Raw genomic sequence first — 26,690 nt, forward strand, 5'->3', positions numbered from 1 at the left:
GAAGTAATCCAATTTTACTGCAGCAGTATAAAAATCATCCTTTCACCACAGTGTAAGATTTAAGTTAATCTGCACAAGGGTACACATTATATAAAATGTAGTAAGATTACTGCTGCCCTGCCAAGTACTTCCAGTCCCTACCCAGGTCCTACTGCAAGACTGGTGGTCCCAATAGTTTCATGGAAGCAAATCATTAAAAATAATAATAATAAAGCAATTAAAAAGACAAATCAAAATGCCTCAGTGACCATATATCCAACTCAAACTTTATCTATTTAAATGTTACATTTGCTTCCCACTAATAAATCTTTATTTCACTCAAACTTGAACAATAAATCTTCCATACTGAAGTATCTTCCTTGCCTAACTAATTCAAAGGAAAAAACCAAAATGATTAGTAAAGAAAAATGTAGGGATTAACACACCCTCTTGTTTTAAATATTTTTAAGGTTTAAAAATTGTTTAAAGTTTTAAATTTCTAGTAAGAAAACATTATCTGAATGAATACCCTAATGGCAAACCACTGTAAAATGTTTCAGCTGCATTTGGAGCAGAGGGGTAGGGATTATCTTCAAAGCACCCCAGCTTTCTTCATGAGAAGATCAGAGGTACACTGGTTTGTATTATTGCGACATCCATTAGGTGATCTAAGTTGCTTTTTCTTCAGCAGGGGCTTTATTTGTCAGAAGGGCATTATGCTTGACCTCCAAATTTGGCCGACAATTTACTGATGAGATTCATAACCTTTGGGTTGCTCTGATATTTTGACATATTTGCCGGGTTCTGAGCCACATCCTGGAAGGCCACCATAACTTCTGGATCCTGCAAAGAAAGGTGTGTCTGTGTATATATATATGTGTATACATATATATATGTTTAGTATGAAAAAAATGTTCTATGGGTCATCAATTTTGTTATCCTAAATCCTATCTCTTTATTCAGACCTTCAAATTTGTCATGGCTAAGTCAACTCAGGTTTGGACAAGTCCCTGAAGCGTAAACATTATTAATGTGTACTTCCAACTCCAACTCAATGATGTCACTTCAGACAATGAAAAAAAAGATATACAATTTTGATACAAAGAAAACGACAACAGGATATAATTACCAACTATTACAGAGTATTTCCCTATAAACCACTTTTAAAAACTTAAGCTCATTTTGAAAAAAAGAACATGAATGTCACAACTGCATAATAAGCTATTTGGTAATTCAGCTCAATAAAATATGGCCAACAGAGTAACCTTAACCTGTCTCCACATAGAATTATGAAAGAAATGCCTCAGTGATATAAAGTCCAACTTTGTTCTTCCAAGTCTTACCTGCATGGCTGCAAGAACCTCTGGATCACTAAGAATTTCATTGAGCCCAGGCATTCCTGCCATTCCAGGCATGCCCCCTCCCATTCCAGGCATTCCTCCAGGAAAATTACCAGGCATTCCGCCAGGAAAGCCACCTACAAGAATAAATGAAAGATCTGTACCAAGCATATTCCCAAGCAGTCTGAGTACACTACTTCCTCCTGATTAAAATAACACATGTGCATGCACAAAGAACAAGTGTGCTACTAGACACAAAGTAGTCTGAACATTCTAACTGGATGTAACAAGACATAATTTTTAACATTAATTATTTAAAAATAAGGCTGTAAATATATTTTTCCTAGTAACAAAACTTTAAAAAGAAAACTAGTCTTACCTCAGAGAGAAAACTAACAGTCCCTTGGAATTATAAAATTAAAAAGTCTCGTAAGTCACCTTGTATCTTATCTTCTCATTCTTTAATATTTGTCTGTTTCAATTTAAAGTTAATTCATAAGAGTTTAGGTTTTTTTTTTTCCCCAAAAAACTATATTCCCCTAAGCTAACTGCTTCCTTCAACTACCTGAAATGCTTGTTATAAAAAGCTGTGGATTTTGGGGAGTCCCCTGGTGGTCCAGTGGTTAGGATTTGGTGCTTTTCACTGCCGCGAGCCAGGTTCAATCCCTGGTCAGGAAACTGAGATTCTGCAAGCTGCAGGACTCAGCCAAAATTAAAAAAAAAAAAAAAAAAAAAAAGCTGTGGATCTTAATCTCCACCCTGACTGCCTCAAAATTTCTGAAAGTAAAACTGAAAATCTGCATTTTTAACAAGCAGTCCTGGTGTCTCTTTTTTACACTGAAAACAATGCTCTAGTAAACAAGATTTAATTCTCCCAGTATATTTTTAGATTACAAACCCAAACTTTTCTACTCAGTTTTTCACTACCATAAACCTTTATGTCCACTGGAGATATCCTAAAATCACAATTAACACCAACATAGGGACATCCTAAAAAGAAATACAGGTAACATTAATCTACAGATCAAGGGTCATTACAAATAAAGCTATCATAAAGAAGAAACACCTATAACACAGTGATTTCCATCTGTCTCAACAATACAAACGTGCCCATAAATAACTAACAATCACAGATAAGGAGATCTAATCGGGGGCCTGAAAACAACTTCTAGCTTCTTATGCTACTGCTGACTTTTTAAAACTACTTTCTACAAAAATTACTGACCCAAGGCAACAAAAGTTAGCCAGTCTGCTTGTCAAATCCATATAATAAAACCCACATAACAAAAAATTATCTCTAGTACTAGTCCACATCAGTGGTCATTTTCTAAAACAAAGGTACCTGATATAAGATATTATCTAAAAAACACAAAGTAAGCTATGAGCTAAAATTTATTTTCTTGCTTTTTCTCCAAGTCATCCCCAATGTATGTTCCTTCCTTTTTTTTTTTTTTTTTTTAGTTGCTTGCACATGACCTTTCAGATTAGAGGCTACCTTTCCTAGCCTCTGACCATGTGGTAAATTCTAAGCAAGGGAAGCATAAGTGGTGTGCAGCTGCCTCTATAAACCTTTACAAGAAAGCTAGTTGCAGCTGCTGATCCCCCATTACAATTACGAACTTAAAAAAAAAAAAAAAAACTCTCTTCTCTTTACGTAAATTTCACACTGCCTCATTAAGGAAGCATTCTCTGAGTGCCTTTTTAACAGCTCTTCTACCTGTATCGCATAGGCCTCTGCTATCATTCAAGGCTTTGCCTCACTAGTAATTTCTGATCACTTGACATTTGCAAGAAAGGGAACAATGTGTTGATATATTAATTCTACACTGGATGCAGAACTTTTTGTGCTTAATGATTCCATGCTTTTACCTAGTATCCTCATGAATATCAATGTATAATAGAACAAAATTCCATTACAGCCATTTAGGAATACTCTAATTAATACATCATAATAAATTCTTATAGTCTTTTAATAAAATACAAGGCTCAGACCTCAGTAAATTTTATCTATTTTTAAAAAGTATACTGCTCAAAATATGAGGAAAATAATATACTGTATTTCCACTAACAAAATTTTTAACAAGAATGAAACTTTCTAGAGGCTGACATTCTAAAGACTCAGTGTTCCAGGGACTAATGGTACAAAATACAATATACATACCTGAGCCTCCAAATCAGAATATTACCCAATTATTTACAATATTAAGAGTTTTAATTTTTCTTTCAAAATACCTGGAAAAGAGCCATACTGAGCTCCTGATTGTCGTCTGGCTTCTTCCTCCTTTAATACAAAGAGGAAATAAATTATATAATAAGAAGGGGGAAGTCTGCTGTCCACGCCTACCTTATCCATGCAAAACCATGAAAAAATTGTAAAATAAGCTAGTTAGAGGACTTACAAGTTTTGACAAGTTTCAAATGGCAATGTTGGACTAAAGGAGACACCCCATCTCCCAAAAAACAATTTTCAATTGGATTCTCAATGGGTATTACTTTTGGTAATGATTTCAAGTAATATTTTTGATTTGTAACTAAAACTAAAAAATAACGAGTCAATTTTAAATAGTTATGAATCCACTATTAAAACCGAAGTAATCATTAAACTTAAAATATCAGGGCTTGCATCCTAAAAAAAGCAAATAATACTGCCAAGTTTTAAATTAATTACTTGATCGGGAAAAAGTCTTGATTTTAGGAGAACACAAACAAGGATATAAATTGGTGCTATACAAACTCACTTAAGAATTTGAAGACTAAGCAATGAAGGGAAGGAAAACTTCCTTTAAGTAGTATCACTATCCTACAGAACTGCAGCCAGCTCTTTTTATTTAACAAGAGCCAGGAATTAGAATGATATCCAAAAAAGTCTCATCTACTATATTTTGCTTTAATGGTTTAAGTATAGAAACCTTACCCTCTGGGCTCTCTCATGTTCTTCCCGAGCCTTCTTGACCCTTTCTATTCTTTCTTTGATCTCTCGCTCTTCACGTTTTCGCTCATACTTTCTCCGATGTTCAGCAATTTTCTGGGCCTTAGGGAAGAAACAGCCACAGAAAAATGTCTTCTCTGAAAGTTGAATAAGGTCAGCACAAATCAATGGTTTTGTTAAAGAATTACTTTTCTTTAAAAAGTGGAGAGATTTAATTCAACACATAGTTGTGAAAAATGGGTTAGATTTACCCTATAGAATAAGACCTAACTCAGGCTTTAACAAGTCCACTGTGAAACAAAGAAAAGAGGCTGGGATTTGAAGATAGAGAAAAGTGTTAAAAATTTCAAACAATTACCTAGTGCAAGGATGACAAACAGAGGTCAAATTGCATGACAATTTTTGCCTGATACCTGCCATGGGAAGGCAGAGACTGGGAACACACATACCAGTTACTTCCCACAGTCTAAACTATACTGAAGTTTTCCTCATCAATAAAATGAGAGGGCAGGGAGAAGTATGTTAGTCTTAACTATAACAATCAAGAGAAAATAGGTACCAGGCACTAGTACATAGTCCATGCCAAACATTTGGAATCTAGTATTTATTCACAGAATAATATAAACGTAAGAGATTCATATTCAACCATTATTTTAGCTTGTTTATGATTATTTTTTAAGAACCTTGTGTCCTAGAATATCTCATCCGATAACCTTGCTGAGTTAGCCCTGTTACAAAAAGAAAGAAAATCAAATCATCTGATAGATTAAATTCAATAAAACTTCCACCATCTTAAAGCCTCTGATAGTAAATTCTTGAACCTCCCACAAAGCTGTAAGATTTACCATGTAAACGCACTAAGTTGTTTTAACTAACAATTTTAGATAGAAATAAGGACAAACCAGACTCAATCTTGGGCTGCATTTTATAAATTTTCTATTTGTTCTTTTGCTGTAAACTCGATGCCCCTTTTCCATTCCTAACCTTCTGGTTATAATTTTGCAGGGTTGCAAACAAAATAACATAGCTTGCTGTAATACTGCATGAGAAATTAAAGCATGAAAACCCAATGAGATTTCCTGAGTTCAACACAAATTTAACTGATTACAGATTATAACTTCCAAAGATTGTTTCTTTGCATCTGTTTTGCAGTTAATTTACTGCTAGGGCGTTAAGTACTAGAGCCATTAGTAATGACTTTTCCCTTCTCTACTTTACCATACCCTTGGTTGAACTTCTTTCAGCATTGCACTAGCATCTTCATCATAATCCAGCTTACAGGCAAGGGCAAGATCATGGGCAGCTTCTTCCCAATGGCCCAAAAGTCTGAAACAGATTTTAAGTAATTTTTGGAGCCTTTTACACATATTCACTTACATAGCATGGTGTCTTACTTCCTTATTATAAAAAAGGACTGTTACAGAAGAGGTTTAGATATTCAACTACAAATTTTCATGAACCAATTCAATTAGTATGTTCCACTCCATAAAAATTTAGTTTAAATTTCCTCTATGGTAACTGTGAAGCTGTTCTACTAAAAAATGTTTAAAAGCTTTTAAAAAATTGTTTTAATTCACAGTATTATGATGTTTTAAAAAATTATATAGAGGCACAACTTTCAACTCATTAAAAACAGGGTTAACATGATGCGTGTTCAGCATGCTACCTTCTATATGGGATAGAAAACAACATGTGTACACATATTATTTAAAAAGGAGAGATGGGGGCTTCCCTGGTGGCGCAGTGGTTGAGAGTCTGCCTGCCGATGCAGGGGACGCGGGTTCGTGCCCCTCTCAGGGAAGATCCCACATGCCGTGGGGAGTGGCTAGGCCCGTGAGCCATGGTCGCTGAGCCTGCACATCCAGAGCCTGTGCTCTGCAACGGGAGAGGTCACAACAGTGAGAGGCCCACGTACCGCAAAAAAATAAATAAATAAAAAGGAGAGATGGGATGGATCAGAAACTAAAGGTTGATGGAGATAGGTAAATATGGAGTAGAGGAGATAGCAATGGAAATGAGACTTCTCTGGTTATACCTATTAACTCAGTTTTAAACATGCAAATATTTTACAAACTCAAATAAGAAAATTAAATCAGAAAGGACAGAAATAAAGCAAGCCCAAACCCTGAATACAAACAGAAATAAAAAGAGGCTAATTATTTATCACATTGACAACATAAACCATACAGGAAAAATTAATTAAAGTAATTTTTAAACCAGTATTCTGACTGTATATCTTAAGTGAGACATATCCTAGGGATAAGAAAAAACTGCAAAATAAACTTTACTTAAAGGGTATATTATTTTTAATGCATGATTCTAGGAGAATACTGTCTAAAATACAAAATGGAAAACATTTAATGTTGAATTTTAATTGAGAATATCGGTATAAACTCAAAATTTCTCAATTTCTTTCCCTAAAATCATTATTTTTAAAGGTTTTTTCTGACTGTTAATTGAAATGACAATGACGATATCCTGGAAACAATAAACATACCTAGTGGCGAAATTTCAGTTTCCACAAAATAATCCCCACTAAAACAAACCAAGATTTTCTGGAGAAATGATCTATTCCAAGCTGTTTGCTTTTTAATGGTTTTCTTTGATGTTATATAGTGTATTTTTTAAATTTATTTTTTATTTATTTACTTTTTTGGCTGCATTGGGTCTTAGTTGTGGCACGTGGGATCTTAGTTCCCTGACCAGGGATCGAACCTGCGTCCCCTGCATTGGAATGTAGATTCTTTACCACTGGACCACCAGGGAAGTCCCTGGTCTATTCCAAGCTAAAGTACAAGATGAGTTCTTATACCAGAAGGCCAAGAAATGCTCAAAGACTAATGGGGTCGATCTCAAGACAATCAATAGCAATGCATGACCTTTCATATACCCAGAGAGCATTAATATAAATTTTCCAATCTTTTACCTGTATCTTTGACATCTGTCTTCATAATCACTAGAGCTACTTTTTGAGCTACCTAATATAGATGGTCCCAAGCATATTCATCTTCATTTCCATCCACAATTGAAGCACAGTACCTTTTCAATCCATGTAAAATGTAAATACCACAGGACATTTCATCCCAAACCACAAAGACTCATCTGTATATTAAGTTTTGCTTCCAGGTTTGATTACTGATCTGGGTTAAATTCACCTCTTTATTTTCCCCCTTATCTGACTCTTCAAGTGATCTAACAGTGATCGAAGTAGTCTGAAGCTAGTATATTCCTTTTTCCATAATATATTGGCTGTTTAATGTTAAGTTACAAAGTCTGAAAATAAGAGAAAGTTTGTAAGACACTGATATAAAGCCACTCTCTTTTCTTGGCGATAACTGAGAAAAATCCTTACCTTACATTTGGCTATATGTGGCCAAAAACTGTTAACACTGGTATTCACTGAATGGAAGCAGTGAAAAGAATTTTTATTTTCTTACTTGTTCCTTATGACATTCTCTCAATTCTACATATTGAGCATGTATTACATTAAAATTAAATCCGTAGGCAATTTTTTAAATATTTTTTTTGATGTGGACCATTTTTAAAGTCTTTATTGAGTTTGTTACAATACTGCTTCTGTTTTATGTTTTGGTTTTTTGGCTGTGAGGCATGTGGGATCTTAGCTCCCCAACCGGGAATCGAACCCACACCCCCTGCATTAGAAGGCAAAGTGTCTTAACCACTGGGCAGCCAGGGAAATCCCGCGATTTTTTTTTTTAAATAAGGTATATTAAAACATCAGATTTAAACTTAAAGAGCTCTGAAAATAACTAAGTCTCATTATTTACCTGTGTGCTTTCCCTCGCCACTTGTATGGCTGAGCAGAATCAGGATTTATTTCAATAGCTCTGTCACAGTCTCGGATGGCAGCATTTGGCTTCTGTAATTTGATGAAGACACTAAAAAATAAGTATGATATTAAAAAGTATTCATTTCAAACAGTAACTTTTTGGGGGTTGCCACAGAAGCAATTCTATCTAAACAAATAAGCAGAAATCAGTTTTTATTTAGAATTCTCACCTCGCTCTCTTGGCATAAAGAATGGCCAAACGAGGATTTAGCTTGATGGCATCTGTGAACAAGTCAATGGCTTTCTGTAGTTCACCTAAAGTGAAACAAAAGTTTATTGAGAAATAGTGGATAAAAAATATTAATAAAAACTGTTGGTCTCTTTAATTAGCCTTTCACATTTCCCTTTTAGCCTAGTAAGACCAGTTTCTAAATTAACATACAAAACTGGCTCTTCAAAGCAAAATCTTTACCATACCTATACTGTAAATCACTCAAGACAGACAATTTTGGGGAACATAACCCCCCTAAAAAATATTAGAATATCACATTCTTGGTAGGACTCATTGGCTTTTAAATTTAGATAAAATCAAAGGATAAGTCAATTTTATTCTATTAATTACATTTTTTTGTATCCATTAAGTTAAAAGGACAGGGCTTCCCTGGTGGCGCAGTGGTTAAGAACCCACCCGCCAATGCAGGGGACATGGGTTCGAGCCCTGGTCCAGGAAGATCCCACATGCCGCAGAACAACTAAGCCCATGCACCACAGCTACTGAGCCTGCACTCTAGAGCCCACAAGCCACAACTACTGAGCCCACGTGCCACAACTACTAAAGCCCACGCACCTAGAGCCCATGCTCTGCAACAAGAGAAGCCACTGCCATGAGAAGCCGGCGCACTGCAACGAAAAGTAGCCCCCGCTCACCGCAACTAGAGAAAGCCCGCGCACAGCAACGAAGACCCAGCCAAAATTTAATTAATTAATTAATTTTATTAATATATTAATTAATGCAGCCAAAAATTAATTAATTTTAAAAAGTTGTTTCTATGATAAAAAAGCAAGAACTGTAGAAAAAGAGATGTGGAGCACTGAGGGTGGCAATGTCCAATCTGATTCCAAGATCTGAGAAGCTGTTTAATGCCCAACATATATCCACTGCTTACTAGAAAATAAACATGGTTATTAAAGGATGAAATTAAATATATTTTCTTTCCATTTGTATTATTTTTTTCAAACAATCACTAACTTGTTAGGACATAGATACTTATTAAATTGTTTGAACCTAACTACATTATAAACTAAACTCGTATGTATTTCTTTTGGCCTAGGAGTGCTGTGAAAAAAGTGAAAATGGTGAGGACACTATAAACAGAGCAAGTTTGGGAAATGCATGCCCCAATGCAAAGCTATCATCATTAGCTACCTGGACTACAAAAATTTCTTCCCTCCCTCTGTGGAGTCATGAAAATGCACCTTAGATTTGCTGCAGCGAGCACAACTGATGGAGAACGCCGCCTTCTAGGCTCAAGGCTACACTCCATAAGCTGCTCCCAGCTAATGACTGAATACAGGAAGGATACCCAGGTAGGCCCATTCTTGTGAGACCTGCAACTCCTCTAATGGGCAACCTTGGCTTGCCTAGACTTTTAGAAACACACACACCGTTGAAGACTTTTCCTACACAACCTTCCATCTCTCCTACAGAGGGGTAAGACCTACATGATAGCCTCACTGTCTTCCCAGACTCCTCCAGTTCTCCCTGCTCCCCCACCTTGCCTCACAGGTATTTTCCTAATATACCTCTGCCACACCAACTCATGTCTTGGCTTCTACTTCTCCAATGAACATACCCTTAATTTGCCCCTAAAATCTGATCTACACAGAGTAGCAAGAATAATCCTTTTCAAAAGTAAATTCTTCTCACTATGAAATTCTCCTAGTCAAAAAACCCTCAATGGCTTTGCATAATCAAGGATAAAATCCTAAATCCTTAGCATGATCTACTAAGTTCTTTAGTGAGCTGTCAATCATCTGTCCTCCTCACCACCTTCCCACCCCCCATCTCCCACCCCGCAAGCACTTCTCTGACCTCAACTCTACCACTCTTATCCCTTCGCTCAGCACACTCCAGATAGTCTGGCCTTTCTGCTATTCCTTGAACACGTAATTGCCCCCAATGCTCTCCCAATTAACCTCTGTATTTGTTCTCCCCTATGTCCCCAAAAGCGCTTCTTTACACGGCTTGCTCCCTGCACTTCATCAGGTGCTTTCCTGACCACCTTATATAAAATATAGCTTCCATCATTGACTATCCCTTTACTCAGCTCTATTTTTCTTCATAGCACTAATTACCACCTAATTTTATATTATAAATTTGTTTATTTTTGTTGTCCCAAAATATAAAGTCTACGAAGTAAAGAACTTGGTCTGCTTTGTTTCCCACTGTATATCCAGCATCTGGAACATGGTAAGCCTTCAATAAATACTTGTTGAATAAATATATTAAACTGAAAAAGCCTAACAGAAATACCCCTAATAATGTGACAGCTGGAAACACTAAGGTCTTAATAAGAAAAGTACCAGTACCTTAATATTAGTAACAGGTACTATTCTAGGCATATTATACACATTTACTCATTTATTCCTTATGACCCTATTAGGTAGGTATTATTATCCATATTTTACAAGGGAGGGAACAAAAACAGAGGCAGAGAGAGTAACTTCTCCAAGTTTACGTAGCTAGTAAGCCCCAGAGCTGGGATTCAAACCCAGGAACTTGGGCTCCTTAAACCCAGGGTTTAACTATATTCCTGTCTCTCCGACCCCAGGTGGGGCCTGAACCTACAATCCCTAGCTTGTAATACTAGTGTTTTATCCCTGTAACATACACCATAAAATTGTACCTATTCTAAAATTAGAACTAGGCTATATTTACACATAAACATAGCTTGGAAAAAAATAAGGAAAAACAAAAATGTGACTTATTAGGTAGTGACTGCTTCATTTTCACTTTGTTAAATATTGCTTAGACAATATATAAGTAAATTTTTAAAAATACAATATGCCAAAATAAGTGACAAAAATAATGAGTTGATAGTATGGCACAGTAAGATCCTGGGCAAGTCAAAACCCCTCTAAGCCCTCAGATTATTCACTGATCTGTAAAATGGGACTAGTATGAGATTTTAATGAAATAATGCACATTAAAATATAATAAAGCTGGCAGAAATGTAGAAGGCACAATTATATGCTAGGTAAATAGAAATCTTAGGTGGTAGGGAAATTAAGAAAAGATTAGTGTGGAAAAGGAATGGTCAGGAAGAGAAGTGGCTGGGATGAATTGATGGGTACAACTTAAAAGTTGAAATAGGTGAAGAAGAGCTTTACAGAGAGGCACAAGTAAAGGAACATTCTAGGAAAGTGAGGTCTGGCTGGAATGAAAGGTTAATACTCAAAAAGAATAAGGCTGGGAAGGCAAAATATAGGATCTGACTCTAGCAGGTCCAATGCTATGATGAGCTTCAAAATGTATGCAAAAGTTAGTCACAGGTTACAAGCAAAGGAGTGTGTACCAATAAAAACAAGTTCTAAATAAGAATGATCTAGGGGCAGTGAATAGAAAGCAATGAAGTAGAGACATGTCAGGTAGACAAACTATTAAGGTAACTGCAATAGTATAAACATATAAGGACTTAAGCTAAGAAGGTGGTGGGATTACAATGAAAAGGAACCTGAACAGCAATTGATACTGAACTCATTCTAAAATAAAACTTTAGTCATCTTCTAAGTCTAAGGATGAAGTACAAATGCACAACAGCATCATACAATAGCATCTATTCAATGATGGCATTGTGACACACTACACCACACAGCTATAAAGGGGTTTGCACAGTACCCAAGTTAATAAATAATTTGTTCTTATAAATTTTAACTAATTAAACATAATACTTAATACTACCAGCACTCTCCCACTCTGATAGGATTTTCTGAAGGGGTTCTAACATGCAGAAACTAGAACAAGAGTGTTGTATTGATGGACAATATTTGTCAAGGGTGTTACAATGTAAAAAGTCGAGGATCATCGCTCTAATACCATTTTTGGGGAAAACCTTTCAGCTTTTATTATTTTTTTTTTCAGGTTTTCCCATCAGGCTTTTATTATAAAGAAGGTTCCAAAGCCTCCTGTCAGTGGAGAAACACTAGACTATAGTCAGGAAAGTACAGTCCTTGAGTTATAATCAGGATCTGTACACGCCCTGAGGCAAGATAATTGATACCTGAGTGATTTCAGCCTCTTTATTAATGGGAAAGGGGTGAGTGGAGGACAGGACGCTTTCTTCTCCAGTACCATATACTCAATAAATTTAAGTTCCCTTCCAGTTTCCCACCATTAACAGTTACTGCAGCAGAGAAGTAGAGAAGAGAATATCCAGACTACTATAGGAAATGTAGCAAAGAGAAAAAAAAAAAATCACTCACCATCATTTAGGGCATCAATGGCAGCCACTTTTTTATCATTTGCCTGATCCATCATCTCCTCAGTTATCTATGGGGAAATTGAATATCAACTAAGTAGTAGAAGAAAAGCAAAGGGAAGGAGGAAACAATTTGGACTTTCTTAGGGGTGTGGTAGTCACAACCCCCATCTCCACTCATTTTTCTCTGGTCTCAAGGGAACAAAGAGGAGAATTATAATAAAGGATTAGTAAGAAATCTTACAGGATACATTTTAATCTTTCATACTAAATAATAAATTTCATTCCCTATACTCTGCCCTAGACATGACTTTTGCTTCCCTCCATCCCGATCCGAGCAGGTTTTTCTGCCCTAGTTTTTACCAAATCCTTTCTAGTTATTCACAAGTATAGGCACAGCTTATTTTATTGCACTTGGCAGACAGCACAAATTTTACAAATTGAAGGTTTCTGGCAATGCTGTGAGTCTACTGAAGCCATTTTTCCAACAACATTTGCTTACTTTGTGTCATTTTGGCAATTCTTCCAGTATTTCAAATTTTTTCATTATTGTATTTGCTATGGTGATCTGTGATGTTACTACTATGACTTGCTGAAGGCTCAGATGGTTAGCATTTTTTAGCAATAAAGTATTTTTAAATTAAGGTATGTACATTGTTTTTTAGACATAATGCTATTGTACACTTAATAGACTACAACATAGGGTAAACATAACTTCTACATGCACTGGGAAACCAAAAAATTTGTGTGACTCACCTTATTGTGGTGGTCTAGAACCTAACTCACAATGAGATCTTGGAGGTATACCTGTACTAAAACCCAGTCTCCCCACAAGTGGAAAAGCTAGTTCCTAAGAGGCTTGAATCTTAGAAATGTCTCATTCTTTTGGTCCTATGAACATCTATTGAGCACCTATACTAGATAGAACAAACACCATACAAGATGCTGACAATACAATGATCATTAATAACGAAAACGTACAGCAAACCTCCTATAAGAAGCGATTTCTTTAACAATCAAAAATCCACTCTATCACCATCACTGTAAAATATTACTGAAGGTGCTGGCTAATCATTAAGAAAATAATTTGATACGTTTAAAAACTGGAAGGAAAATACCAGCTGTCTTTATACACATACCTAGAAAATCTAACAGAACTGACAAGCTATTAGATCTACTATGACAATTCAGTAAAGTTCTCTTTACTGAAGAGAACAACAAGAGAATACAAGAGCAACATAAAAAACAAACCCAGAGTTCTTCCACATCAGCAACAATTATAAAATATAATAGAACAAGATACCATTCTAAGAGCACACAAGACTTTCATGGGAGGGAGCAGGGGAAAAGATAAAATTCTATTAAAGGACACAGATATATACCATGCTCATGAAAAAATTATCAACTATCAATCTACCCCCAAGTTACTCAATAAATTCAAAGCATTTCAAACAAAAATCCCTACAAGTTTTGGACAAACTAAAACTTTTTAAAAGAATAAAGGAAAACACACTTTCCACATAGTAAGACATCCTACAGAGCCAGGATAATTTGCAAAAAGACGACTTCAGTTTATGGCAATATGATGCACATGATCCTTTGAACAAGTCTAAAACACACCTTTTATCAATAAAAGCCATCTTTGGCCTAAGAATGTAGAAATCCTCAAACAACAAAATAAAGTGAAGGCTTGAAATCCAGCCAGGTGCCAAGTGCTCCATCTGCTATCACCCTTGTGGAAGGTGTCAAACTGGGTGACCTTGCAATTCTGTTTTTGAAGATAGTGCAGGACACATGAAACAAAGTCTAGATTCAGGTGAAACAAATGTATGTTGTCTAATCAGACACCCTCCAAAACAAATCTGGAACCCCAAATGCCTATACTTGCAGGCATAATGGTATATCAAAAATAAACCTGTCCCAAAGAGGGAAACCTATATAGAGAGAAGAAAAAGAAATCTCCCCTGAAAATTCATAACCACAAGCCAGCCTTTGCACTGGAATTCACATTACTTCTGTAGTTAAATAAGCAATGAAAAAACCATGCTGAGAATCTGAAGTGATCCTCGAGCTGGTCGCACCAACTCAGCGTCTTGATTGAAGCAAACATCTCTCTCTTTGGAGGAACACACCCTCTACTCAGGCCTCAAAACCTTTCCACAGGTAAAGTTTATAAGAACTCATGGTCAACACACACACGCGTGCATGCGCACGCACAAGCACAAACTACAGTAAACAAAGTACCTCAATGAGCAAGAGTCAGGAAAAATAACAGGAGAATAAGACCAGCAAAACAGTCCGATAAAGAATTTACTGTGTTTAAGAAAATAAATGCAAGTTCTGAAAATGAGTAAGGAGCAAGAGACTTAAAAATAACCAAGTGGTCTTTAAAAAGAATCAAAGAGAAAGTATCAAAATGAAAAACAAGCATTCAAATTCAAACATCAGTGGAATAGCTGATTAGACAAAGAAAGCATACATAATTCGTCAGTGATAAAGAGATGGAACTTAACAGTGAAAAAGTCTGTATCTAACTACGGCTCCAGAATGAGAGTAGAGAGAATGGGAAAGAAGCCATTTTTGAAAGAGATACTAGCTGAAAATATTCCAGAGCTAAAAAAAGTTAACCCTAGGATTTACGATGCCCAGTAAATCCCAAGTAGGATAAATAAAAAGTATTATAAACCTAGACACACCGAGATGAATGGCACCATCAATAAATAGAACATGATTAATTTTTTTAACAAATATTGACAAAGTATTTATATTCGTTATGGAGAAAAAGTTAAATTATTTAAAGACATTAAAAAAGACCTAAAAATAAAAGATATCACATTCATGGATAATCTCAACAATGAGGAGATGTAGCTCCTCCATTTGTTAATTCTAACGGAGGGGGGATAACAATCTGATTCTAAAATTTATATGGATGAACAAAGGGCCAATAGCAACCAAAATTACTCCTAAAGGTTTGGGGGTCCTTGCCCTACAAGGTAACAGACTTAATATAAAGCTAAATACAACAATGTGTCATTAGTGCATGGAAAAAAATTAGACAAGTAGAACAACAAAACACCAAAACAGACCCACACATATACAGAAACCGTGTATTTTGGCATTGGTGAGGAAAAGGCTTTTTCAATTATGGTGTTGATGGTTAAAGGTGAAAGGCAAACATAAAATTTTCAGAAGGAAAAAACCAATATATTACAGCAATTATAACCTTAAGGTAATAAAGCATATAAAAGAACTTTCAATTTAACTATATTAGAAGATTTTGTATGGGGCGAGGGATAAATCAGGAACTTGGGATTAACATACACACACTACTGTATATAAAATAGATATCCAGCAAGGACCTACTGTACAGCACAGGGAACACTACTCAATATTCTGTAATAACCTATATGGGAAATATTCTAAAAAAGAATTAGTAGATGTATATGTATAACTGAATTACTTTGCTGTACACCTGAAACTAACAACATTGTAAATCAACTATATTCCAATAAAATTAAAATATTTAAAAAAAGACTTTGTATACTAAGACAATGTAAAGAAAGTGAAGAGAAACCACAAACTAGTAGAAAAAAATGTGGAGCACACAGACGACAAACTGTTGGCATCAACTGTTAGCAGAATATAAACTGAACTTAAAAATCAGCAAGAAAGAGATGAACCAGTAAAAAAAAAAAGGAAAGTCAGAATAAGACTTCACAAGCACCTGTGAATAACCAATAAACATGAAAATATGTCAACTTTATTAGAAATCAGGAAAATGCAAACTTAAAAGCCACAAGGACATATCATTTCACACAGTAAGGTTGGCAAAGATGAATTATGACAATATCAAGAACTGGTGAGAATATGGACCAATCTTTTAAACTGCAATTAGTATATTACAATGTTTCTCAAGCTTTGTTTCATTATCAACCCCCAAAGAGCCTTTTTAGGCAATTTTTTCTTACTTCTCACCCCCTCCATTTTAATATTGCAGATATAGTGCATATATGTGAATGTGCTACGACCTTTGGAGTACCACTAACCATTGTAACACCTAAGTTTTTTTCAAGCCCCCCTCCCAAGAACCGATTTTCACCACCTTGAGGGCAATATCTTTTGTTGGGACAAAACCATTTTAGAAAACTGGCGATAGATATCCCATTAACAGGCAATTCCACTTGTAGAAATAAATGTTAGATGAACTCTATGGTCTCAAAAGCAGTCGAACCAGATGCAAACTGAAATAGGTAAACAGAATACAAGTATTTCAGAGATCGTTAGAGACTACGATTAAAAATAAAGGGAATTTTCACAAATATTTTAAAGAATAAAATGCTTTCCTAGATGCCTTAAGTCAGAGAAAGATTCAACTTGCGCTTTTCCTAGAAGAGAGATGTCATAAAATTATTACAGTAGGTAGGCTTTCACATTCCTGGCAGCAAGCAGAAAATAAGCCATTGAACTTACCTCTACATTTTCATCTCCCATTTCTTGAGGGGCATCAGTGTCTGGTTCAATCACACCTTCATTGTCAATTTCTGTTGAAGTTAAGAAAATGAAAATAAGACCTGGGCTATCCAATATAGTAGCCACTAGCCACATGAGGCTATTAAAAATTAATTAACCTTGGCTAGTGCAACTGATGAACTGAACATTTTACTCTAGATTAATTTAAATATTTTACTTTGTTAATTTTATTTAAACTGGTACACTGTAAAATATTTCCCTGTTAAACACAATCTTATTGTTTTGGTAAAATTATATTTCATTTTAATAGTCACATAATGCAAAGTATTTATTATCATATTGTAGTAGGTACTCTGGCAAGTGCATAGTTTCTATTCCTATTACATATTACACAGACATACTGATTTAGTCAGTGTCAACAAACTGATTCAGTTGAAATATTGTGTTCTACACACCAATATACTATAATGTTTTTTTAAAAAATATTTTATGCAGATAGCACAAGTTATAGTGATACTGTGATGTAAATCATGATGAAATATTTAATTTTACCATTTTCTGCCTTTGAAAACATAGTATGGATAAATTTTAAACTAAAAGTATACTACTCGTACAGAACTGACACCCAAAGATAGCACTACAAAGAGCTATGCTGCAAACTTCATGAGGGCAACTGTATAAACAAAACAAAGTAACTGTTATATATCAAAAATTTTTTAAACAATAAACATTAGGAGACATTTTTAGCAAAGAGTAAATGTGATAAAAGCAGTTTCCTCTCAACTGTCAAAAAAGAATGAAATTAAAATTGGCTACCTGAAATCAGAATTAACATCCAACAATAAATTTTTAATCAATTTTTAACAGGAACTGAGCTTGTAACTTTTTCTAATTATAAAACAGCTTGATTCCTGCACAAAATGCTTTTAGATGGAGTTAATTTTTTAAAAAATATTAGTCATGGTAATTGTTAGAAAATTGTAAGACTAAAAAAATTTTACAAAAAGTAAAAGATCTGATTAAGCCCCCAAACAACAAACCCTTTCTAACATACCAAAGATCAACGGACTCAAAATTTGAAAATTTGAAAAATGAGTTTTTTTTTTAAACTTTTAGATAGGTTCTGTGAATTAAGAGACTGCCCAATTAATAACTGGGGTATACATTTATAGTCTCAAAGGACCTCCAAATTTATGAAGAAATTTGTCAGTTTTCAGTCTAAAAAACCCAAACCAAACAAACAAATAAAACCCCAAGCCCATGGCATAGACATCAATTCTTCTAAACTGAACCAGTTTTATTAACACAGATGCAGGTACTAAAGGAAAATAATTTTTTGGTACTGGATTCATTTATTGGAAAACTTTTACATATGTCTAGAAAAACCTGGGTATCTGACCCAACTTATTCAAATACAAATTTCATGAAGTCTGAATACTGATCAAGTATTTCCATTAAAAAGGTAACATCTGCATTGAGATACGCTATAAATACTCTGGATTTGAAGACCTAGTATGAAAAAAGGAAAACAGCTCATTAATAATTTTCCCATATTGATTACATGCTGAAATGGTACCATTTTACATATTGTTTAAAATATATTATTTGAATTAATTTCAACTGCTTTAAATTTTTAAAACGTGGTTACTAGAAAATTTTAAATTTCATATGTAGCTCACGTTATACTTCTATTAGATAGCACTAATTTAGTCAATTTAGTAAAAATCAACACAGGACCATATCATGAGATTATCAAATACAAACTAACTACCATCTCCTCACCTAGATCACTCTCCTCACTTGATGGTTCGTCTGTCTTTATGTTTTCCTCCGCCTTCCTACTATCTGTTTTTTCTTCCTAGCAAAAGGAAGGCAAACAATGCTATCAGCATTTAATATCACACCCAACATATATGCTATTAATTTATACCAATTTATGTATAAACTATTCAGATACACTGTATTTCAGTTGTTGATGCTCTTTCTTGTTTTGTTTTGGTAAACTAGCTTTTGTTTTCTATTTTTATTTCTCTTTTTAAATTAAAGGGACTTCCCTGGTGGCACAGTGGTTAAGAATCCGCCTGCCAATGCTGGGGACACAGGTTCGATCCCTGGTCCGGGAAAACCCCACATGCAGTGGAGCAACTAAGCCCATGCGCCGCAACTACTGAGCCTGTGCTCTAGAGCCCATGCACTGCAACTACTGAGCCCACGTGCCACAACACTGAAGCCTGCGTGCTGTAGGGCCCACGTGCTGCAACTGAGTCCAAGCACCTAGAGCCCATGCTCCGCAACAAAGAGAAGCCACTGCAATGAAAAGCCCACGCACCGCAACAAAGAGTAGCCTCCGCTCGCCACAATTAGAGAAAGCCCGCGCATAGCAACGAAGACCCAACGGAGCCAAAAAAATAAATAAAAATAAATAAATTAATTAAGTATAGGTCCAGTCCCTCATCCAAACCATTTAGAAAATGAGTTCTAGAATTTTTAAAATTTTGGATTTTAGGAAGCTAATAAAGTGGACATACCACATATTATGTAACACCCTTAACAGGCACTGTAGTCCACAACTCTCCATAATCAAACACATACTACTTTCGCAAAATAAAAATTTTTTAGCAGAGATATAAGTTAATACAATTTTGTCTTCACACATGTATCACATGGCAAAATATCTTACCTAGGGCTCAGAATCTACCAAACTCTGAAAACTGACTCACCAAAAAAAGAATTACTACTTCTGAAGCTTTTACTTAACCTCTCTCATTTCACTGTTCAAAGATAAGCTAAATAATAAAACAGCAAATTTTCTTATCAATTTAAGATAGCTAGTCAGAAGACTCTGAGGAAAAAACCTTTTAGACATGAAGGCAGAAAATAGGAGAAAAAGGAATTCCAAAGGGAGCATTCTTTTTTTAAAAAATTAATTAATTATTTATTTATTTTCGGCTGCATTAGGTCTTCTTTGTTGCTGTGCACGGGCCTTCTCTAGTTGTGGCGCGAGCAGGGGCTACTCTTTGTCGTGGTGCACAGGCTTCTCATTGCGGTGGTTTCTCTTGTTGCAGAGCTCGGGCTCTAGGTGCATGGGCTTCAGTAGTTGTGGCACACAGGCTCAGTAGTTGTGGCTTGCGGGTTTAGTTGCTCCACAACCTGTGGGATCTTCCCAGACCAGGGCTTGAACCAGTGTCCCCTGCATTCGCAGGCGGGTTCTCAACCACTGTGCCACCAGGGAAGTCCCAAGGGAGCATTAAGAGTACATCTTCCCCCATGCCCATCTCTAAACTTTAGATACCAGCAACCTCCTCCTGTTTGTACACACCTTTTTGGCAAATACGCTAAAGCAACTCCATGAACCACACTCAGAAATATTCCTCAGGTGGTAGGGCAGAAAAGAAAATTGAGAGTAACTATTTTGGGCTGTTTTTTCATTTACTTTCCAAATATTAATAAAGTACCTACAAAAACACTATGCTACGTGCTAAAAAAACAACCAACCAAAAATGATGAATGGGAATTCCCTGGCAGTCCAGTAGTTAGAACTCAGCACTTTCACTGCTGTGGACCCAGGTTCAATCCCTGGTCAGGGAACTAAGATCCCACAAGCAGCGCTGAGTGGCTAAAAAAAATAATAAATAAAGATGAAGACTACAAATGCACACAGACACAGAGCTTACCACTTACAGGTCACGCATATAACATATATCCAGCATTTATTCTCACTTACTCTATACAACATAGTGAACATTCAACCCCACATTCTCAGTGTTAAATCAGATTATAGAGATTTGATGTCCAAATAGAAATTTTACAAAGATGTTACTTCCAAGTGATTTCTCGGGGAAATCAGGAATGGCAATTTGAGGGCAGAAGGTGACAAACACCCCTAAGAAACCTTATTGTACTTTATCACTAAACATACAAATGAAATTCATAGCTTACCTTGGTATTTTCTTCCAATTTAGTTTTATGAGTAGCAGGTGGTATTTTACCCCCCATGCTTGAGAAAGATGAAAGAAAAGATATTTGTTTAGAAAACTAAAATTCAGTAAGCCAAGAAACATTTATTTATGCTGAGAAAGAGGTTACATATTTAAATAGTTACCTTTTCAAACCTTTAAGGGTAAACTCATTTGAATGCTTCAGTATTGTAAGTTTCTTTCAGCTTAAAAATCTATTTACTTTTAGGATACTGGTTAATAAAAATCTAACCCTTTCCTTGTCTCAATAAGTCTAGTAAACTTAATTATACAGCTTCTCTGCCCATTCCCAGAGAAAAAGGAAAAGAGGTAGAGAAACATGCAATGACAAAATCATTTGTACAAGTTGTTAGAGTTCAGTAGATATACTCGAATCCAAAACTTTGAATTTTTGAATCAAAAGTTTGACATTTAGTAAGAATAGCTCAATTAAATTCAAATAGGCAGTTTATAAAATAGCCATACGAAGTCACAGTGCAATGATTCAAAACATTTGTTTCCTCTGACTAGTACCTACAAGGGTTCTTCTTGGTTATATTCATATGCCCCTCACACTGAAGATTTTCTCCTTATCACCTCTAAACTTCACCCATTAGAATTTCTTCTTGGCCTTGCAAGCCCTTCTTTCCCAAATACTCCAGGCCAACGAAGTGAGTTATACATAAATAACTTAAAAATAAGGAAAAAATAAGACCATGAAGAGTTAGTGTTATATGCTCCTTCTAAGCATAAGGGCTACATGCAACAGTCCAGTGATTAAAAAATTCAGTGGATTAAGAGCACTCCACAATAGTGAGAGCTGGAGATCACAAAGACTTAACATGTGCCTTAAAAAAAAAAAAAGAGGCCATTAACTTTTATGTAAAACAAAGATATGTTAACTTGGAAAACAGAAAGGAACCTAGTCCAAAACACGTGTAAGCGTCGATTCTTTATAACTTAGAGTTATCAGAGCCACGCTTACATTAATTTCAGTTGGGTGGGATTTCTGGACATAAGGTATGAGTATACTGGATTTAAATAGATATTGGTTTTCCAAAGTTCTTTTACCAACTTACACATCTATTACCAGTGTATGAGAATTCATCTGTTCCACACTTAGCTACTGTCCATCTTTTAAATTTTTAGCATTTTTAACAGGTATGTAGTGGTATCTTATTGTAATTTGTAGCTACTGTCCATCTTTTAAATTTCTAGCATTTTTAACAGGTGTGTAGTGGTATCTTATTGTAACAGGTGTGTAGTGGTATCTCTTTTCATACATTTACTGGCCATTTTAAAAACCTTTTTCACAAAGTTCACCTCTTGTCCAGCCTTCTATTAGGTTGTCTATCATGTTTGTAGGTGTTCTTTGTATATTCCGCATATGCACATTCTGTCAGTTTTACAAGTTGCAAATGTCTTCTCCCACCCTGTGGCTTGCCTATTCACTCAATAGTATCTTTTGATAAGGCCAACATGAAGTATAAATGCAAAGGAACAAATGTAATGAGAAACAAAATTTGCAATTTCTTGTATGTACCATTCAATTAAGAAAAATGTGTACCTTTCCCATTCTGTTTAATGTGACAGTAACAAAAAAAATCTTCAGTTACTCAGTACCTTTGATAAGGAAAAATGGCTCCCGTGTGCCAATCATTAAATCATTACACAATCCAAAACATCTAACTAGCAATTCAGCAAAGTGAAATGGTTTAATGATAGGGAACAAGCATACAAACAGGACAAAATTCTTTAAAATTCTATTCTACTGAAAAACTTTTCGAAAGAGCACAGTAATCAAATACCAGTTCTTTGCAGTTAAATTTTAATGAAGGCACCAGACTTCCTAAACTGTGTTTTTCCTAAGTTTCAAAATGCAGCATCCAAGAATGTATTTAGAGTTACATCCAAACACAGTCCTAACAGTGTAATTTATGTTAAAACTTTGGGAGGTGATAGTCCTTCCAACTAATGTGTTAAACTAAATCTAATCCTAAGGAAATATCAGACAAACCCAAATTGAGGGAAATTCTACAAAATAACTGACCCATAATACTCAAAATTGCCAAGGTCATGAAAATCAGTGAAAGACTGAAGAATTATTTCAGAACGAAGAGACATGAGTACGAAGTGTAACATGTAATTCTCAAGATTAGATACTATTAATGTATCAGTATCAGTTTCCTGAGTTGATGGCTGTACTGTAGAGGACTGTCCTTGTTTGCAGAAAACACACCCTAAATGGTGTTGGGGACACAGTGTTGGAAATAGTTCAGGAAAAAATTTCCTTGTACTATACTTGCATTTTGTTTGCAAGCTAGAAACTGTTTCCAAAAAATTAAAAAATTTAAAACTTGGGAGGAAAACCCAAGAGGGTTTATTCATGAACTAGATTTAGAGTTTCTCACATTCCAAATTCTAGTTAACTATTGGAAGGTAACACCAATTTATAGGTACAGAAGTTTCATTTTATGCTTCCAAGATTTAAAACAAGATAGTTCTCCGCCAAAAATGGCAAACTGGACTTTGCCAATATAGGCATTTATGTGGGACCACACAAGACTTCAGTCATAATTCTCTTAATTTGGTAACATTAAACCTACTCTGTGCTATATTTACTTACACACATGTACAAAACACTGGGTGCTATATTTTAAATTCACTGAGGGTACAAATGCATCCTGTTCATTTCATTTAAAATATCTGCTGAAGGGCTTCCCTGGTGGCGCAGTAGTTGAGAGTCCACCTGCCGATGCAGGGGACACGGGTTCATGCCCCGGTCCAGGAAGATCCCACATGCGGCGGAGGGGCTGGGCCCGTGGGCCATGGCCGCTGAGCCTGCGCGTCCTGAGCCTGTGCTCCGCAACGGGAGAGGCCACAACAGTGAGAGGCCCGCGTACCACAAAAAAAAAAAACAACAAAAAACCCCAAATCTGCTGAAAAGCCATGTGCCATGCATGCACTGTGCTGGAGACTAGAATACAAAGATTCTCCCTTTGATCTTAAATTGCCATAAAATAAAAGGATAAAAGTAACTGCAAGATACAAAGTAGACCGAGTTGTGATATAGGAGCAAATAGCATCAGAAAATACTTCTCCCCCTAGAAAAACAAAAATATTCCAAAACACTATTTCTTGGAAAGAATGTAGTCTCCCTGATTCCCACTGACTATTGGGCCAAAATTTTTTTCTGCATATTTCTCTTGTTCAATTTATTAAACTTATATATTCTTAAAACCAAATAAAATTTTAAGCTATAAACAATAGTAGAAATTATGGCAAATAAGCAAATGGACTGTTCTTCAATGTCTAAGCCTGGATATCCATGACTAATTTAGTATGGACTAAAGGAAAACCTGAGATGGTTTCTACTTGAGGAACCCTAAAAGTAGGATTAGGTTTAGGAATATTACTGGACCTAGAAGTCTCCACATTCAACCCTATCTCCTATAACTTTGGACTGCTTTAAGAAGACTGATACCAAGACAGAAAAGAGAGGAACTGATACACTTCAGAGACTACAATACTTGACAGAATTTTCAGACCATAAATCGGAATTCTCTACACAGCCACAATCACTCCAGCACAAGTTACAACACTTCTCTCGGATGTGTGTTAACTTTTTCCTCAGTGTCCTCTACCTCTCTAGGAGTGGAACATAACATTGTATCAACTCAATATACCGCTCACTCTTGGTGCCAGATATTTCTTCCTGCAGTATAGGTCCGCTTTACCTGGAATTTTAAGAACTTATTAATTGTAGGCTCTTTTCTCCAATGAGTAAGTTTAAGAGGAGGACAAAAGCATACAAATATCTTAAGTGACATTTTTGGATAAAGTTACTCAACAGAGAAAATGACTAAAATCTAGACCTCAATTCCTAGTCCTAAAAATTTTTCTGTTAAAAAGCACAATTTGCAAAACGGTATTAACTGTTAACAACTGTTATTAAGCTACTACAGTAACTAATTGTAAGTGTTCTCAGAATTTTACATAAATTAACATGAGCAAAAATCTTACAGTAGCTAGAAACCTGGTGGGGGAAAAAAGGACTGAGAAACTTCCTAGAGGAAAAAAATTACTATCCCACCACAGACAACGTTGATAGATCTGAACTTAAGTTTCTTCGTTAGAACAAGCTCACTGGAAGAAATATTCTTTCAAATGTTGGCTAATCGTTGGTTCATCTTCCCCTATAAAAATGTTACTAAAATAAACAAATCAACGTTTAGGGTAGTACCTTTTACAAGTAATATTGTTTTACACTATTTATCCCTTTTTACTCGCTATTTATCACCGTGAGATGCAATTTGTATGTCATCTCTTTTAAATTCCTCACCAGGAGTACTGACTCTAAAGAATCATCTCGGGGAAGAGTTCCCTTTCTCCCTTAAGTTCCCCTTCAATACGAAGAATACTAATCTCTATTACATGCCAAATACCAAGACGAATTTCTGTACTTATCCATCTGTATCCCTAAATAGATTGTACTTAAACTGTTTCCTAGCTAGCACCTGGCACAATGCCTGTCCAACTAATTTCACGCTCGTAGCGCCGTACTCTGGAGTTAAAGATAACAAGAATAGATCGTGTTAACATGTGGGTCCTTGAAAAATCAGTTTTTTAAAAGTGTTTGGCGTGATGGCACTGCCACTACGGAGATACAATAAGCGATTCCCAAAATAATTCTACGCACTTAGAATCGCTGTAATTGTAAAAGTAATCAAACACAATTACCACTTTTATTGTAACTTATTAAATAACTTACACATCACACCACTTTTTAAAGGCACAGTGCGTAAAGGAGCTGCTTCGTGTCACTGCGACCTCAGCAGGACACCAGAGATTTCAAGACAAACAACTCCATGAGAAAGCTAAGTCTTGCCGCTTTCACCCCTCCCCCTCACGGCTACTGTGCCCTGCTGCCCGCAACCATCTGCATCTCCGTATTTCGCCGAAGACACACTCCTGGCGACCTCAGAGCGGAGGAAACCCAGCTCTGCCTTTTCCTTCCCTGCCTCTGAACCAGCTAAGCTTCCCGATCCTCCACGAGCCCCTCGAGGTCGCCGCCAGGGAGCGAGACTCGCCGCCGAGCTCCAGGTTCCTCCGCCCCGCGCCAGCTCGGGCCCAGCTCCCCCTCCCGCCGTCCCTGTTCCCTCCCCCATCGGCCCTCAGGCCCGGGTCTCACCTCTCCACCCACTCCTTCAGGAAGCGCATTTCCTCGGTGTGCAGAACGCTTGGGTCCTGCTTGCACATTTTTACAAAGGCTCGAAGCTCGCTCACTTTGCGGGGGTCCATGGTCCGGAGGCGGCGGGAGGCAGCAGTAGGCGGCGGGCACGGCACAGGCTGCGGCCCGATCCCAAGCCCGGGCTAGCTCAGCGTGACCGCGTAAAGGGGGCGGCTGCTGAGAGGCAGAACAGACTAGAACCTCCCCGGCCGCTGGCTCCGCCCACCCAACGGTCTCGTGACCCCGGGTCCTTCGCCCGTTCATTCCTATTCCTCTACAGCCGCGCTGTGCACTGGCTAGAATCTTCTAGAAGTGTGGCTGTTCGTGCTGGTGCCTGCCTCTCCATGCACGGATCCTTATCTTCACTCAGAACAGTGCTCTAGATGGATCAACCTCCTATCCGGTGCTTTCAAGGAGGCGGGAGCTGTCAGCCCCTGCGGGGAGTCATTTAGAATAGAATATTCTGTGATTGTGGCCGTTAAATGGCACATGACGTCATGACGCCAGGGTGGCCCTCC

The 26,690-nt window shown here is 36.5% G+C and overlaps 1 protein-coding gene across 1 annotated transcript; it reads right to left on the bottom strand.

The window, feature by feature from the left end:
• On the bottom strand, nt 1-26,367 carry ST13 (ST13 Hsp70 interacting protein). The gene is made up of 12 exons (XM_082849704.1): nt 26,134-26,367; nt 20,926-20,983; nt 18,769-18,844; nt 16,987-17,057; nt 12,521-12,587; nt 8,269-8,353; nt 8,037-8,147; nt 5,472-5,574; nt 4,234-4,350; nt 3,552-3,600; nt 1,323-1,456; nt 1-822 (listed from the first exon to the last, which is right to left on the bottom strand). Exons 1-12 carry the CDS (start codon nt 26,241-26,243, stop codon nt 694-696), a joined length of 1,110 nt encoding a protein of 369 aa, XP_082705830.1. The 5' UTR covers nt 26,244-26,367; the 3' UTR covers nt 1-693.
• Nucleotides 26,368-26,690: the final 323 nt, after the last annotated feature.

The sequence above is a fragment of the Leucopleurus acutus genome (assembly GCF_964270905.1).
Source record: "Leucopleurus acutus genome assembly, chromosome: 11".
Classification (NCBI taxonomy): domain Eukaryota; kingdom Metazoa; phylum Chordata; class Mammalia; order Artiodactyla; family Delphinidae; genus Leucopleurus; species Leucopleurus acutus.

Coding starts and splice junctions, on each gene's coding strand:
- ST13 (XM_082849704.1), bottom strand. CDS start 26,243: ATGGACCCCCGCAAAGTGAGCGAGCTTCGAGCCTTTGTAAAAATGTGC. Junction 17,058..18,768: donor AAGTGAGGAGAGTGATCTAG/GTGAGGAGATGG, acceptor TAACTTCAACAG/AAATTGACAATGAAGGTGTG. Junction 4,351..5,471: donor TGAAAGAAGTTCAACCAAGG/GTATGGTAAAGT, acceptor TTCTTCCCTAAG/GCCCAGAAAATTGCTGAACA.